Consider the following 17,621-nt stretch of genomic DNA (forward strand, 5'->3'; position numbering starts at 1 on the left):
GTGCCACTTCAAAGAACAACCCTGCTTCTTCCGGTGAGCAGATGAAACCCCTCTGCACGTCCCTATCCTCTACCAGCAGCCAATAATCGTTCCTTTTTTTTTTTGAAAGAAAGGGAACAGGCCGTTGGACATCCCTTTCTCTTTCGTGATGAAGGAGAGGAAGGGCGGTCATCAGGCGGTCAGTAGGGAGGTTGTGCAGCCTTGGTGATTTCTGAATCGCAACCGAAGAAAAGGGGAAGATTTGAAAAGGGAATAACAATCCAATGATTCAACAATAAACATAGTCTCTAATACCAATTGATGAAGATTTCCTCATGCATATACAAACACAAGACTATAGCGGACGCGTACGTGAATCCATCTGAACAAACGGACGATGAGATCGCAGTAGGATCTTCCAAGGTCGACGCGGAGCACGTGCAGTTTCTCTCAGATGGGGAAGAGAAAGCAACGTTTCAAGTCTCACTTTTGCTTTATGCACGACCTTAGGGACCACTACCTTTTATATTATGAGTAATTTTGGATTCAACTCATCAAAAAATCCATAATTGCATATATGTATCTATACATTATAAAAATACCTCATACCATATAAAATGACGTGATATCCCAAAACACAATCACTTAATCGGATATTTACATTAAGATAGCCATAATGTCTGAAATTCCTCATTGACATATGCCAGCACCCAAACGATCTTTACATTCTTTCCCTTCATTTAAAAATTGTTTCTCTTCCTCTGCTCTTCAGTCTAGTGAGAAACAGGGGTGGAGATGATAGGAGGGATAGGTGCTCTTGCAGGAACAACTATTTCCAATCTAGTGAGAAAAGTGTAAGATTAATAAAAGAGATAGAAAAAGAAACTTTAAGAGGGAAATCAAAGAGAGAAAGAAGAAAGAAGAGACATTGTACACATCCAAAACAAAGAAGGGATAGATATTAATAAAAAAGAGAAATAAATAGATTTTAAGAGAGAAATCAAAGAGAGAAAAGGAAATCAAGGAGAGAGAGGAGTTAAGAAAAGAGAGATATTTAAAGAGAAAAATCAAAAAGAGAGAGAAAGTGGGAAAGTGATAGAGAAATCAAAGGTAGAAATAACAAAAGATTAATAAAAAAGAGAGAAAAAGAGATTTTAAGAGATAAATAAGAGAGAGAGAGAGAGAGAGATTAATAACAGATAGGAAGAATGAGAGATTTGAAGTGAGAAATCAAAGAAAGAGAGATGAAGAGAGAGAAACTTAAGAAAGAGAGAAAAGAGGTTTTAAGAAAGACATCAAAGAGAAAATGATCAACAAAAGAGAGAGACAATGAATTTTATAGAGTAGTCGAAAAGTGAGAGAAAAAGAAAAAAATTGAAGAGAGAACTGCATAAGATTAATAGAAAAAATTTGAAGAGAGAAAAGAGTAAGATTAATAAAAGAGAGAGAAAAAGGGATTTTAAGAGAGGAGAGTGAGTGACATTAATAAAATAGAAAAAAGATATTGTAAGATATCAATATAAGAGAGTGAGATAAATAGAAGAGAGAAAAAGAGGTTTTAATTTAGAAATCGAAGAAAGGGAGAGAGAAAAGGGACAGATGTATCAATAAAGGAGAAAAAAAAAGTTCTAAGAGAGTAATTGAAGAGAGAGAAAGAGATTTAAAAAAAGAGAAAAATCAAAGAGAGGGAAAAAGAGGTTAATAAGAGAGCGAGAGGAGAGACGAACTCGAGCTGAGAAACCAGAGAAGATGAAAACAGTAATTGTTGTACTTGCAGAAGCAGCTATTTCTAGTCTATTGGGGGCTGTAACTAGTTTGATGAAAAACAAGGTGGACCTCATCCTAAATGCTGAAGACAAACTCGAGCAGCTTCAGGGGAAGCTGGAATGCTTGCAGAAGGCCCTCAAAGATGCAGATCGGAAGCCCTTTTACAGCAACGAGCGCAACAGAGGTCTGGAGGGAGACGTGAAGGACGTTGTTTATGATGCACAGGATATTGTTGAGGAATATCGAAGTAAAATTGAGGTCAGCAAGAAGGATAAGGGTTCTACTTCAACAAACAAGGTATGCAAGCGGCCTTGAACCGCTCTGTTCTGTTCCATTCCATTAATGAACATGTTTCTTTTCCCTATGAACTTGGTAACGAAATAAAAAAAATCAATGAATGGCTTGATGAAATAAAAAAGAATTGGGACATGGATCTGCTCAAACCAAAACCAAAAGAAAATAGCCAGGGCCCTATTGGTGGTGAAAATGACAACCCTCCAGAGACAACCCATCACATAGGTGCACAACCACCCATAGGAAGAGAGAATGATAAAAGGGTGATAGTAGAAAAACTGTAGTCAAATGGCTCAGGATAGAGTAGAATGACAGAGAAGCATGATGTTTCTATTATTTCTATTGTAGGAGAAGGCGGGATCGGCAAGACTACTCTTGCAAAAATGGTCTTTAGTGAAGTCAAACAACAGTTCGGAGAATGCAGGTGGTGGGTTTGCATTTCTGAGAGGCCAAACCGTAAGGATCTATTGAGGAAAATACTCAAGGAAGTGTGCAAGGGATCTACAGCAGGTCTTGATTGTATCACTTCTTTGAGTGACTTGTGCACACAAATACAGAGTGAGCTATGGAAGAATAGATTTTTTCTGGTCTTAGATGATGTATGGGAAATAGATTGGTGGCAGGGAGAGGCAGAGAGCACTCTTATGAGAGGTGCAATGGGGAGCAAAATTTTGATCACTAGTCGCAATATAGATGTCTCCAAAGGTGTCAAAGCTTTATATAGGCATAGATTGGCAATATTGCCAGAAGATGAGAGTTGGAATTTATTTTTTAACAAGGCATTGAGGACTGAAAATGATTTGGTGAGCCACAATTTGCAAGATATTGCAAAAAAGATAGTCAAGAAGTGCGGTCGGTTGCCACTTGTGGTCCAAACTATTGGGTCCTTAGTGAAACAAAAAGCATGGAAAAAGCAGAGTGGAAGGTGGTTGCGGATAGTGTGATCTGGGAATGGAAGATGCCTGCCTTATCCTCTTCCTCTCAATATGGTCCCATTCTTCCTGGTCTTGTACTGAGCTACCATGACTTGCCACCTTATTTGACCAGTTGTTTCGTCTATTGCAGCATTTTTCCAAAGGATCATGAGATTGAAAACGAGGGATTGATCATGCAATGGGTGGCACATGGATTGATTGAAGAAAAGGAAGCCGTAGGTGTGGAAGTGGCAGCAAATCAGTACATTGAAGATTTGATAAGGCGTTGCTTGATTGAAACACATGATAGATTTTTTGAGGGCACTTTTCTCAAATTGCATGATGTTTTGCATGATCTTGCCTCATATATAGGTGGAAAGGAATATAGGCATGCCTCTTTTTCTGAGCAAACACGCCATCTGTCATTACTTGCTATAGACGATGCAGAAGCGGCCATGCAATGCCTCAGAAGCAGCAAATAAGGTGCGGACATTATTGAGTGCATCCTTGTCTTCGGTGGAATTCACTAATTTCAAGTGGTTGAGGGTGTTGTCATTGATGCAATGTCTAATGGATGAGCTACCGAACTCCATTGAATGCTTTTCACTTCTAAAATATCTCGATCTAAGCTGGTCTCATGTGAGACGATTGCCCAGGTCAATTGGCAAACTCTATAACTTGCAAACATTGGATTTAAGTTATAGTAAAATTGAAGAGTTGCAAGAGGAAATGGGTGAACTGTGCAACTTGAGGTATCTTGGGCTGGAAGGAACAAAGTGTTTGAAATCTATAGCCAAAGGCTTGGGTAAGCTTACCAATTTACAGACATTGCACAGGTTTTTGGTATGCGATGATAGAGGGGACATAAGAGGATGCAATATTAGGGAACTAAAAGACTTGAACAAACTGAAAGGAAAATTGTTAATAAGGATAGCGTCAGCTACCAAAGCACAATGTTTTTTTTTTTATTTCTACTTGCTAATTTTTTAGTTTCTAATTGTTTAATTTCTACTTGCACAGGTTGGCAAATGGCAAGATCCACGTTTGCAGATAAATAAATCTGGAAAATTCACCAACCCCGACAATTAAGAAAGAAACATTAGATGCGAAGTGCGCTCGTGCAGGGTTAAGACAATAGAATGTGAATGATATTAAAATGAAGACGAAAAAATTCCTAAATCAAGTCCTAACTAGCGAACACGGTGCCAAACATATTTTGTCCGTGGTCTTACGTGATCATCACTCTTGTAACCGTTAATATTCTATTTGAAGCTTTCGTTTTAAATTAATTTCCATTACGTAGGGACAAAAAAAAACAAAGTTCATGCAATGAACCACATTGTTATGTGTGCTATACCCGTGAGTAGTTCAGCGTGCCTTTTTTTAACCAACCTAGTCATACGTGTCATGCTGGTTATGACAAAAATACCCTTAGTTCACACAAAAAAAAAAATCACACAAAAAAAAAAAACTTAAGTGAAGACAAAAATGAAAATCGAAAAAAAGTAAAAAGACTGGGATATTTAAAAAAAAAGACCAAAATCATCAATAATGTAAAATCACTACAACAAAGAACATTCTGGTGATGCTTACAATGGGCTCGTAGAATAATAATTTAGTAATTGAGAATGGTAACCAGAACATACCTGTCGCTTGCCTATCCCTGGACATCGAGCTAGGTCTTCCATCGAGGCATCCATGATACCAGAGAGAGATTGCAAGAACCACAAGCTTGGTGAAGAATCACAGCATGACCAACTAACTGGGGGAACAGCAAGATGTTCACCATCATTTTCCAAAATAAGTAGCTTATAGTTTTGCTGATGATAATGAGGATAAAGGAAGGCAGGCTCTTGATATTTGCATAGTTAATTGCAGACTCTCTCCCTGACATTCATAAGGAAGGTCATACAGAATGAAATTTTCACAACAAGCTGCTACTTGTGGAAAAACAAGGTGGTTTTTGGCATAAAAAAAATTGCATGGATTTATGAAATAACTACTATACCTAGTTTAGACCATATGCTTTCAACTCTATAACTAGCTTCCATAAATCACTTTACCTGCACATTAGCGCCCTTACGCTGGCTAGCAAGATATGCAACATTGAGATAAAAGAGCATAACCAAATGCAGAACCTGCTTCTTGTCAATAGCACTTACCCCAAAAGCGGAGCCAAGGGTGACAACATCACTCTTATTGATATGACGAATGCTCATCTAACAAAAGAAGATGGAATTTATAGATCATTGCATCCTGACCTCAGCGCACCAGCTATTTAGCAAAGTCCTTGTTGTTAAGGACATAACAAAGTAAAAGGGAGATGCAAACAATACCACTTAGAAACTTGAAATCATGTGATTTTGGAAATATAAAACATCGGACCATACTTAGAGGAAAACAGAAAGCCATAATGTAGAAACATAAAAATGAATAACAAACACTGCTCCAAGCATATGGACTTTTCTGTTGCAACACTACATCAATAACGTAAAATCACTACAACGAAGAACATTCAGGCGATGCTTACAACCACACAAAATCAACAATCCATGAAATTCAAAGGTGGAATTCGCAAAAGAGGATTGGCAATCCATTTTTACACTTTACCCATGCCTTCATTAGTAAGGTACACTGGTGGGATACACTTTTGCAAAAATGAGCTCTGTTGAGGGTTCCTTGAAAGCTACCACAAGAGTTTGAATAGAGACCAGATAACAAGCCAGTACAACCAAATCAGAAGCCTCAATGCACAAATACATTAAATAATAGATTCACATGACCACAAACAAATGTAAATAGCAGGAAAAGCTCTTTTAAGATGTTTTTTTGACGTTTCAGCACAAACCAACACCCATTCGATACAAGGCCAAAACATTTATCCTTCCTCAAGTCAACTTTATGTCAGTTACTTGAATCAATCATCCGACGATTATGAGTAATAAATCCAAGAAAACACTCTTGTGAATCTCCTTTTGAGTCTTTAACAATAGAACCTAAGAAAAACATTAAAATGTTAGCATAAAAAAGAAGTCATTATTGACTATGTTCGAAAGAGATTCAACTGATATTGTTGTCATCAAGGTAAAATCAAACATCTAAGAACAAAACAACTACTAAACTTAAAACAGTACCTGATATTTTGTTATTTGTTACTGCATAATATGTTTGAATTGATGTTCAATCATGTCATATTATCTCATCTTCAGTAGTGTCCTACAAGAAAACTCACAATAATTGATCAATAAACAACTACTATAACATATAAGCACAAATAAACATGATAAACTTTTATATACATACATTTTAGTACTTACCTTTAGCAAATACAGCTACAAGATTCATTGGGTCACCATATTATCTTATCTGATTACCTGCACAAGCTAATTCTTCCACTGTCTTGAACTCAATGAACTCTTACATTCATCCACAATTCAACCTCTATTACTAAAAGTGGCTTCATATGCAATTGTAGTAATATGAATATGCAACATATCTCGTGTCATATGTGATAAAATAGGGTATTTCAATTCTTTATCTTTTCTCCAAATCAATATATCAAATGAATAATGAGTGCTAGTATCTCATTTGAGTAACCCATCTTCTAAATACATATCAAGCTCCCATCTAGAGCATCATATCTTCTCATACAATTTGATGGTCAACTCTATTTGGGACTCACTTGGATTTATATCCGGACTTTCCACCCAAGTCCAAGTCCGATATAAACTTATTACATAATTCATATCTAAATTCAGATATAGATCCAGTCCAAGAACTCATATAGAGACCCATAACGAAAGCCCTAGATCAATATCTAGATCCAAATCCTGGCCATAGATCCAGACAAATCCCTAGATAAGGTTTCATATTCAAATTCTAGCTTTAGTATCCAAGAAAAGCCTTAGATCCAAAATAGAGCCCAGATCCAAATCAAACTCAGATCCCAAATAGAATTTCAGATCTGAATCAAGATCCAAATCCAACTTCAAACCCACTCCAGTTATGAGCCTTGGCTGCAATTTAGAGCCGATCTGGATCTAAGATCCAAAATCTATATCCATATTCTTGTCCAGATTCAAATCCTCGGTCTGGGTCCAAATGTAGATCCAACTTTATATTTTTTACTCAATCCGGTTGCAAATATGAGATTGACATCCAAATCTGAAATTCCAGATCCGAATGTGAAAATTCAAATCCAAAACTGAGATTCTAGGTAAATTCAGAGATTTTGATCCAGATCTAGTCCAGATCTGAACTTTAGAAGCATCTATAGACCCATATCCATTGCTTTTATCCATTTCCAACTCAAAAATTCCAATGTTGACTTGGCTTACTATTTGGATGTAGTTCATATCCAAATCCAAGTCACAGACCCTTTTCAGGCCCAAGGATCAAGACATCGTGGTCATTCCCAGACAATTAGTTTTCAGTTCAAAATCCTCAAAAATACCTTTAAATGTTCTCAAGATATCATTGAATTTCCCAAATGCACTTGATTTTGTCAAAATATATTTTATTTTTCCAAAAAACCTCATTTTTGTGATAAAAATCTGAAAATGCCTTCTTTTTCTCTCCGAACGAGGCCAAGAGCTAACATTGCAGGACCAGCCAGGCCGAACACTGGCGAGCAAGGTTCTGTAGGGCCTGACCAGGCCTAGTCTGGCCGCCGGCAAGGCCAGCTCCACCCAGCCAAACAGGCTCAGCCAGGCAATGGCCCCAACTGACTAGTCTAGGCCAACTTCACGCCATGATTAAAATCCTACCCTTTGCAAGTGCTTTGTACATCACAAGCAATATGGTGATTTATGCCTACTTGATTGGTTAGGTAGGTTTTTGGGCCTGATGTACATTTCTTTGTTCTTTAAGATAATTGACTTGGCCCATCTATTCCAGTTCATTGGCCGATGGGTGACTGGGAGATTATAATTTTTGCCTCTTCTCTTTTTGTTCGAACTCCAAGTATTTCGTGGCCCCTCCGAACGAGCGGAGGATTCATCCCAATCATCTGGAGCTTACGTTGATGTTGGTGGTGTCAATTTACGTTGATATTGGTGGTGTCAAGTTAGTGAAAGAGGGAGAATGAATTAAACATATGATGTTGGTGGTTCCAATATCGATTTTTCATATTTTAGATTGTACCAAATATTTATAAAGATTATTATGAAACAAAGATTGTAGCAATTTTTATGTTTGAAATTCAAAGTTGTAGTTGATATATATTTTGCACCCTCAATGGCCATGGTCATTCCTATGCATAATGCAAATTGCTTCATATAACAGCCATGGTGTTAATTGTCGCTGTTAAAAATGTTTGATACGCTTAAAAGCCAATAGCAACCAAGGCTATAACCATGGCTAATGGCCTATTTTGTTGTTGTGCCTTTGAAGAAAGAGGGTTCTCTCTCTAAGCTTCCGTGGATTCTCTTCACTCATTTATAGATTCATCCCTATCACCTGAAGCGAGGCCCAAAGACTCATCCCTATCACGTATCACCTGGAGCGAGGCCCATTCATATCTTTTGTAGAGTCTCTACAGTCATCTTTGTAAATGTAAATGTATACATAATTGAGAAGACTTATAAGCTATACATGACTTGCGCAAATCAAATTACTATAATACGAAGTTCTACAATCAATATTGTCTACTTTTTGTGTTCTCGAAGCAATTGATAATCGCTTCATCGCCAACCAAAAATATGACTCATTCATTTATCTCTCCCTTCTACATACAAGCAAGTTTCAACAACATTCATTCTTGAAAATGGCCTTTAAGCATTTGATGTTGAACTAGCAAAGTCAACTGCACATCTATTTGTACATCTATTGGTGGTGAAGATGACAACCCCCGAGAAACAACCCATCACATAGGTGCAGAACCACCCATAGGCAGGGAAAATGATAAAGAGGTGATACTAGAAAAACTCTTGTCCAATGGCTCCGAACAGAGTAGTATGACAGGCAAGCGTGATGTTTTTATTATCTCTATTGTAGGAGAAGGCGGGATCGGCAAGACTACTCTTGCAAAAATTGTCTTTAGTGAAGTCAAACAACAGTTCGAGGAACGTAGGTGGTGGGTTTGCGTTTCTGAGAGGCCAAAGGGTAAGGATTTATTGCGGAAAATACTGAAGGAAGTGTGCCAGGAATCTAAAGCAGGACTTGATACTTCCTTGAGTGACTTGTGCACCCAAATACAAAGTGAGCTCTTGAAAGAAAAATTTTTGTTGGTCTTAGATGATGTATGGGAACTAGATTGATGGCAGGGAGAGGTAGAGAGCACTCTTATGAGAGGTGCAATGGGGAGCAAAATTTTGATCACTAGTCGAAATATAGATGTCTCCAAAGGGATCGGAGCTTTATATATGCATAGATGGCCAATGTTGAGAGAAGATGAGAGTTGGAATTTATTTTTGAACAAGGCATTGAGGACCGAAATTGATTTGGTGCGCCACAAGTTGCAAGATATTGCAAAAGCAATAGTCAAGAAGTGTGGTGGGTTGCCACTTGTGGTCCAAACAGTTGGGTCCTTAATGCGAACAAAAAACATGAAAAAAGCAGAGTGGAAGGAGGTTGCGGATAGTGTGATTTGGGAATGGAAGATGCCTGCCTCTTCCTCTTCCTCTCAATATGGTAGCATTCTTCCTGGTCTCATACTGAGCTACGATGACTTGCCGCCTTATTTGAGGAGTTGTTTTGTTTATTGCAGCATTTTCCCAAAGAATCATGAGATCAAAAGGGAGGGATTGATCATGCAATGGGTGGCACATGGATTGATTGAGGAAAAGGAAGGCATAGATGTGGAAGTGACAGGAAACCAATACATTGAAGAATTGATAAGGCGTTGCTTGATTGAAGAAACCGATGTTAGATATTATGAGGGCACATGTCTCAAGTTGCATGATGTTTTGCATGGGCTTGCCTCATATATAGGTGGAAAGGAATATAGGCATGCGTCTGCTACTGAGCAAACCCGCCATTTGTCATTACATGGTGAAGCGGCCATGCAATATAATGCCTCAGTTGCAGCAAACAAGGTGCGGACAATATTGTTGAGTGCATCCTTGTCTTCAGTGGAATTCACCAATTTTAAGTGGTTGAGGGTGTTGTCATTGAGGGGATGTCAAATGGATGAGCTACCAAACTCCATTGAATGCCTTTCACTTCCAAAATATCTTGATCTAAGTGTGTCTAATGTGAGACGGTTGCCCAGTTCAATCGGCAAACTCTGTAACTTGCAAACATTGGATTTAAGTGATGCTAAAATTGAAGAGTTGCCCGAGGAAATGGGTGAACTGTGCAACTTGAGGTATCTTGGGCTGGAAGGAACAGAGTGTTTGAAATTTATTGCAGAAGGCTTGGGGAAGCTTACCAATTTATGGACCTTCCATAAGTTTCTGGTATGCAATGACAAAGGGGACACAAGGGGATGCAATATTGGGGAACTAAAAGACTTGAACAAACTGAAAGGGAAATTGGTAATAGAAGGTTTGGGTGGGGGAAGGGTGAAAGTTATTGATGCAGAGAAAGCACAGCTTAAGAATAAGCTTGAGCTAAATGGTGTGGAATTAAAGTTTCAGGTGGGAGAGGATGACAAAGTGGATAGTGCCTCTGAACAGAGGGGTTTGCTGGAGGCTTTAGAACCTCCACATGGCATAGAGAGGTTGAGAATTTGTGATTATGAAGGAGATAGGCCTGCATGGTTTTTGAACACCAACTATGTGGAGCTGCAGACACTATGCCTGGAACGTTGCCGATCGTGGGCAACAGTGGTAGGAATCAAATCATTAGAAAAATTGGACATCAAAGCCTGCCCAAAGCTGTATGAATTACGGTGCTTGCCTTTGCTAAAGTCATTGAGTATTTTAAGCTGTGATGGACTCAATACAATTGCTGACATGGCTGCTCTCAAATCCTTGGAGGTACCTCCATCTAATAGGCTGAAGACTCTTGCTAATATGCCGTACTTGGAGTCGTTGGAAGTGAAAGGTTGTGGCAGCCTAGAGCGAGTAGCTGAGATGCCCGCACTTAGGTCACTGAGGGTGGTTGGATGTAATATGTTGAAGACTCTTGCTAATATGCCAGCCTTGGAGTCGTCGGATGTGAGAGCATGTGGCAGCCTAAAGAAAGTAGCTGAGATGCCTGCACTCACATCACTGAAGGTGGTTGGATGTTATATGCTGACGACTGTTGCCAATATATCGGCTTTGGAGTTGTTGGAAGTGAGAGATTGTGGCAGTCTAGATCAAGTAGCTAAGATGACCGCACTTAGGTCACTGAGGGTGGTCGGATGTAATATGCTGAAGACTCTTGCTAATATGATAGCCCTAGAGTCATTGGAGGTGAAAGATTGTGGCAGCTAGAGCAGGTAGCTGAGATGCCTGCACTCAGGTCACTGAGGGTGTATGGATGTAATATGCTGAAGACTCTTGCTAATATGCCGGCCTTGGAGTCATTGGAAGTGAGAGATTGTGGCAGCTTAGAGCAAGTTGCTGAGATGCCGGAACTCAGATCATTGGAGGTGGACAGATGTAAGAGGCTGAAGACTCTTGCTCATGTGCCTGCCTTACGGTCGCTGCATGTGCATCAGTGTGGTAGGCTAGAGCAAGTTGCTGATGATCGCATGCCAGACTTGGAGTCATTGAAGGTGAAAGGTTGTGGCAGCCTAGAGCAATTACCTCATGACATACCTGCTCTCAAGTCATTGACAATGCACGGATCTGATAGGCTGACTAATATGCTGGCCTTGGAGTCGTTGAATGTGAGAGATTGTGGCAGCGTAGAGCAAGTAGCTGGGGTGCCTGCACTCAGGTCACTGAGGGTGTGTAGATGTAATGGGCTGAAGACTCTAGCTAACATGCCTGCCTTGGAGTCGTTGGAGGTAAGATATTGTCACAGCCTAGAGCAAGTAGGTGAGATGCCTGCTCTCAAGTCATTGAAGGTGGACAGATGTGATGGGCTGAAGGCTCTGGCCAACATGCCTGCCTTGGAGTCGCCGGACGTGAGAGATTGTAACAGCCTAGAGCAAGTAGCAGATTATCACATGCCAGCTTTAAAAAGATTGAGGTTGTCTGACCTAAACACTCTGAAGCAGCTCCCTACTCGCCTTCCTTCACTTGAGGAACTGATAATGGAGAATTTGGCCAACTGGGAGGGGTGGGCAGCAGCTGCAACAGGGGAAACAATATTTACTTCTATGCCATGCTTAAGAGAGGCGTATTTTTACAAATGTCCAAAGATGCAGACACAAGGCATGATTGATGAGTTGGCACGGCTCCAAACTCTGAGAGTGACGAAATGCCCAAGTGCAAGATTGGGATGGAAATTGCTTAAAAACATGCCTAACCTCATTTACTTGGAACTAGATGGACCAGCTTTGGAATCAACACTGCCATCACCATTGTCATTGCAGGTATCAACATTTCTACCCTCCCTCGAGTCTCTCACATTGAAGGATAACAACACTGAAGATCTCAAATGGGGAAAGGTGCCTGAGTCGGTGTGGGGTCTCTCCCAACTAAAGGAATTGAGACTCGAAAGCTTCACTGAGGACATCAGCTTGGGAGGCCGCTGGCAATGCCTTCCAAAACTGAAAGACCTTCGGCTTTCTGACTTCCCCAATCTCAAGTCTCTTGTGGACGTCAATAATATTACTCCCCAACAAAATGAACCAACATGTCCCACAGATGCACAGGAACAGATCGCCTGCCTCTCAAAGCTTGATTGCATACATATTTCCACATGCCCCGCACTTGATCTGCTGCAGGTTAGAAAGAAGATGACTAGTGTTGCTATAAGATGTCACTGAACTTTTTCAGTTCATTTTAAATTGTCTGAAATGTGTGTGGTTTTTAAAATTGGTGTTGGTGGTTAAACATTATCTTTTTGCATTTTGTCATCTCTTTTCTCTCTCCCCCATATACACACCAGCACTACAAAACACTATATTGGCACTTGCTGTCTTGTCAACGCATCCCACCTTATCTTTTGAACTTAATTTAAAAAGTATCAGTATTATATATATATATATATATATATAGTCATTAGATTGGTACTGGCTATGATTTATGATACGGCAACGGCTATTGCGGTTTTTCCAATGAATTATGGTTCTGTTAGAGGTTGTTTGAATGCCTTGAATGTTGATTTTATAATTGAAATTGTAAAAACAAAATTCTACCACAAACTGGAATTCAAATGAAAATTCCACTTCTAATTTTCCTTTGTGTTTAATAATATGAAATTTTGATTTTAGAATTGAAAATGATATGTTTGATAAAATAGAAATTAAATTCCGTGATTGATGAACTACAATCTTTGTAACATATACCTTAAGGAAAAATGAAAAAAAAAAAAAATCTAGAATGATAATTCTACCTCCTAAGACACGATCACAAGATTCTACAGCCAGCCCAAAATTCTGAAATTTGGCAACACAATTCCCATATCATAAAAAAAAGAATCCTAATTCTACAATTCTACAATTCTGTCCTCATTACATAATCACTTAGGGATGTCAATATATCCGATTTGAATCAGATAATCATACTATTCCGAAAAAATCAAACATTGAAACAAACTGAATATTCAACTAAGGAATCAGATCGGATTCGGCTTTATGAAATGATACCCGATCGGATTTGGATATACATAAAATCAAATTGGATTTGGATTTGGATTTAGATCACATTTATTTTTAAGCAAATATCCTATATATAGTGCTCTTACATCTTGAAAATTAGCAAAATTTGGTTCAAAGTTCATAATCAGATTCAGATATGAATGTAAAAAATCAGATTCAAATTGTGAAATCGAATTTCGGGTTCAGATTTGGATATGAGTTTTTTTTTTTTGTTTGTACTCAAATCCGAACAAAGATTGATATTAGTGAAAGCGAGAAAGAAAAATTAAAAGAGAAATCAAGAGAGAGTGAGCGAGAGAGAGACTAAGTGAGTGAGTGAGAGAAATGAAGGAGAGATAAATGAAGAGAGATTAATAGAAAAGCAAGAAAGCGAGATCTTAAGAGAGAAATTAAAGAAAAGAGTGATTAATAAAAAAAGAAGAGATTTTAAGAGAGAAATCAAAGAGAGAGATGAAGAGAGATTAATGAGAGAGAGACAAAATAATTAAAGAGAGAAATTAAAGAGAAAGATATTTAAAGAGGAGAGATAAATCGAAGAGAGTGTGAGGGGAATTGATAAGAAACATGGCAAGGGAAATTTTAAGAGAGATGTTGGAGAAAAGGGGAGAAACATAGATTAATAACAAAAAAGAATGACAGATTTTAAGAGTGAAATCCAAGAGAAGAGAGAGATCAAAGATAGAAAGCAATAAACGAGAGAGAAAAATATATTTTAACAGAAAAATAGAAGAGAGAGTGAGACACACATTAATAAAAGAAAAAAAATTAAAAATGAAATTGAAGAAAGATATCAAAAATAAAAAGAGAGAGAGACGGAGTGAGAGAGAGCATAAAAGAGAGAAAATATTAATAGATGAATCAAATAGGGGGAGAAAGAGAGAGAGATTAAAAGCTAATGATAAATTGATAGAGGGATGGAGAAATAGAGAAACTAAAGAAAGAGAGAGAAATTATGAAAGATAAAAAGAGACATTTTAAGATAGACTTGAAGAGAGAGAAAGGCTAAAAAAGTGGAAGAGAAACTTTAAGTGAAAAATAGATAAGAGAAAAAGAGTGATCGAAGAATAATCTATTCTGAAGAGAAAGCCTTTTTCCTCTGTGAGTACCCAGACTATTGGCAAGAATAGTCTACTGTAGAAGTTAATGAAAGTAGTTCTTCTTGTTCTCTTGTTATATCTCAATCCTATCGAGAATGTACTTCTCCATGAAAATACACTTTTGAGACACTAATAGAATGATCAATAGGTGACTATCAAGAGAATGAAGAAAAGAATGTGGTTAAAGTTGTGGTTTAAAAATAAAGAGTAAGTAGCAGAGATTTTAAGAGAGAAATCAAAAAGAGAGAGAAAGAGAGAGATGGATGGGAGAGGCAGAGAGAGAGATTAATAAGAAAATGAGATATTTTAAGAAAGAAAAATCAAAGAAAGGGATTGATAAAAGAGACAGGAAAATATATTTTAAGAAAGAAATCGAAAAGAGAGAGATATATTAATAAAAAGGAGAAAAAACAACTTTAATAGATAAATAGGAGAGAGAGAGTAGTGAGAAAAAAGAAAGAAATTGAAAAGATAGGGAGATAGAAATTGATAAAAAAAGAGAAAAGAGAACTTAAAATATTGATTAGAGAGACAGATTACCAGAAGAGAGAAAAGAGATATTTTAAGAGAAAAATTAGATTAATAAAAGAGAGAAAAAGAGATATTAAGAGAGAAATTAGGAAGAGGCAAAGGGAGATTAATAAAAGAGAAAAAAATATTTTAAGAGAGAAATCAAAGCAAGAGAGATAGAGATCAAGAAAAGAGAGGAAAAAAAGAGATTTTAAAAGAGAAATTGGAGAGAGAAACCAAAACTAGAAAGAGAGGTTAACAAAAGAAGAGAGATAAAGAGAGAGAGGAAAAGATAAATTTTAAAATACAAATCAAAGAGAGAGAGAAGGAGATGTTTTAAGTGAAAATTTAGTGAGATACATACATACATACACACACATACACATACATATATATATAGGAGGAAAAGACATTTAAGAGAAATCAAAGAGAGATGAAGAGATTAGTGTATAAAAGAGAGAAAACTTTTAAAGGAGAAATCAAAGAAAGAGAGAGACAGAGAAGAAAAAGAGAGAGGTAGGGAGGGAGAAAGTGAAAAGAGAAACAGATTAATACAAGATAGAAAAAGTGAGATTTTAAAAAAGAAATCAAAGAGAGAGAGAGAAAGAGAAAGAACAAAGAGAAAAGGAAATCAAAGAGAGAGAGAGGGAGATGAATTCACAAAAGGTCTAAATCTAGCCATAGGACTGTTGGGTTGAATGTTAATTTTAAGGATGTGCACAAGGCAATCAGTTGGAGTAGCCTGCTCCAACTTGTCAATTAGCATCAATGCTTGAAATTTGCCCTTGATTTAATTTTTTTTTCTGGCAAGTCACATTGATAGCTGGATGCGGGAGAAGGTGACTAGGAGCTAATTGTCACACAATCAAGTAGAAGGAACATAACAAACCTCAGTATTAGCTACTAGCATCCAAGATTTCTCCACCATCGTTATAGTAGAATAAAGATACTAGGAAAGATATTTTTTTTATGGTATGACAAGTGGATGATTGAGCTTCAAGAAAATGAATTGCAATCAAGCCAAAACAATGAAGAACAATTTTTAACACAAATGGAAGAGGGGGGTGGGAAGATCTCAAAGAGGTACAAGCCCTTCCCCTTCCCCCTTCCCTCTGCCTCCAAGGTCTTGGATTGCTTCGGGATCTGAGTAAACTTATAATATTACTCCTTTCAACTTGAAAAGTAGTGTACGCCACCACTTTGCAGTCCAGAAAAGCAGTGTCAATGAAAATCCAATTGAAGACCAGACTTTCGCACATATTATACATTGTGTAGAGTAGTAGAAAGAAGACACAACAACAACTCACAACATTAATAAAACGGGAAATAATTAGTCAGAGAAATTCGATCCTACACATTCAAGATGGTAATATGTTACCTAAAATGGTAAACCTCACTATGTACAAATGGAGAATATTGAACCGAATAGACCCATTATTATGCAATAAGAATCTCACAAGGTTGAGCTAAAATGATGTCAATTTCCCCTTGGTCTCCTTTATTTCCTTACATGCTAAGCGTCTTTACAAATTCTTAGGTTCTTATGGCCATTAATGTCTGTGAGGGGTGATCAATCACTTTAAGAATATGGGCTTTTAAACTGAGTGAAGTGAGTCTTTGTTCATTTTTTATTAATGGGAGAGAGAGAAAGCTCTTTGGTAGTAAGAAGCGATTGTGTCAAGGGGTTCTCAACTGCTTTTCATTGCATGTAGTATTTGAGATGTTCTCAAGACGTCTTAGAAGAGAAGTTCAGAGAAAGAACTTGCTTCTCCAAGTATATCTTCTGCTGGTGGCATGATAACTGTTAATAGCTGAGCCAAGATCTGTTTTTCTACTAAAAATTTGTGAAGAGCTTGCAGGCAATGTAGGGCTATGTATTAATAATCAGAAGTCATCCTTTATTGTCTTCCATGTTCAAAGCAAAGTATGTACAAAAATTGCTGGCTTTTTGGGATGGGGCAAAAATTCTTGACCATCCCAAGTGCAAGATCGGTATCAGCCAAGGTTTAATGTGCGGCAACTGTTTATGGTAGTTTTAGTGATAAATTATGGTTCTTAAGAGGCGTTTGATGGCCTTAAAATTGTAAAAACTAAATTCTACCTCAAACTAGAATTCAAATGAGAAATCCACTTTTAGTTTTCCTCAGGGGCGGAGCCAGAATTTTTTTCAGGGGTTAGCCAAACGGTCCACAGGTCGGGCTAAGAGGAGCGACAGGTCGGGCCAAGAAGAGCGACCGATCAGGCCAAACTAAAAAAATTTGTTTCTTTAATATAAAAAAAATTCCTACGCTCACCCGCGCCATGGCCCAGGTGGCCCCCCCTTCCCTCCCCCCTGGTTTTCATTTGCATTTAATAATCTGAAATTCTGGTTTTAGAATTGAAAATGTCTTGTCTGATCAAACAGAAATTCAAATTCTATAG

The 17,621-nt window shown here is 37.9% G+C and overlaps 2 protein-coding genes across 2 annotated transcripts; both read left to right on the plus strand.

Moving 5' to 3' along the window:
- The first annotated feature begins 2,348 nt into the window (after positions 1–2,348).
- Positions 2,349–4,043, plus strand: LOC116245958 (putative disease resistance protein RGA1). The gene is made up of 4 exons (XM_050075619.1): positions 2,349–2,892; positions 2,958–3,190; positions 3,393–3,797; positions 3,975–4,043. Exons 1-4 carry the CDS (start codon positions 2,349–2,351, stop codon positions 4,041–4,043), a joined length of 1,251 nt encoding a protein of 416 aa, XP_049931576.1.
- A 4,865-nt stretch (positions 4,044–8,908) lies between these two features.
- LOC126409705 (putative disease resistance protein RGA3) lies at positions 8,909–12,759 on the plus strand. Its single transcript, XM_050075620.1, has 4 exons — positions 8,909–9,088; positions 9,218–9,722; positions 9,885–10,172; positions 11,804–12,759. Exons 1-4 carry the CDS (start codon positions 8,909–8,911, stop codon positions 12,757–12,759), a joined length of 1,929 nt encoding a protein of 642 aa, XP_049931577.1.
- The last annotated feature ends 4,862 nt before the right edge of the window (positions 12,760–17,621 follow it).

The sequence above is a fragment of the Nymphaea colorata genome, chromosome 1, assembly GCF_008831285.2.
Source record: "Nymphaea colorata isolate Beijing-Zhang1983 chromosome 1, ASM883128v2, whole genome shotgun sequence".
Taxonomy (NCBI): domain Eukaryota; kingdom Viridiplantae; phylum Streptophyta; class Magnoliopsida; order Nymphaeales; family Nymphaeaceae; genus Nymphaea; species Nymphaea colorata.

Bases quoted from the DNA above. Each gene is read 5' to 3' on its own strand.
- LOC116245958 (XM_050075619.1), top strand. From the start codon at position 2,349: ATGACAGAGAAGCATGATGTTTCTATTATTTCTATTGTAGGAGAAGGC. The intron at 2,893-2,957 runs GTCGGTTGCCAC...TGGAAAAAGCAG, and splicing joins AAAGATAGTCAAGAAGTGCG to AGTGGAAGGTGGTTGCGGAT. The intron at 3,798-3,974 runs GTATGCGATGAT...CTACTTGCACAG, and splicing joins AGACATTGCACAGGTTTTTG to GTTGGCAAATGGCAAGATCC.
- LOC126409705 (XM_050075620.1), top strand. From the start codon at position 8,909: ATGACAGGCAAGCGTGATGTTTTTATTATCTCTATTGTAGGAGAAGGC. The intron at 9,089-9,217 runs GTGTGCCAGGAA...GATTGATGGCAG, and splicing joins TGCGGAAAATACTGAAGGAA to GGAGAGGTAGAGAGCACTCT. The intron at 9,723-9,884 runs GATTGATTGAGG...CCTCATATATAG, and splicing joins CATGCAATGGGTGGCACATG to GTGGAAAGGAATATAGGCAT.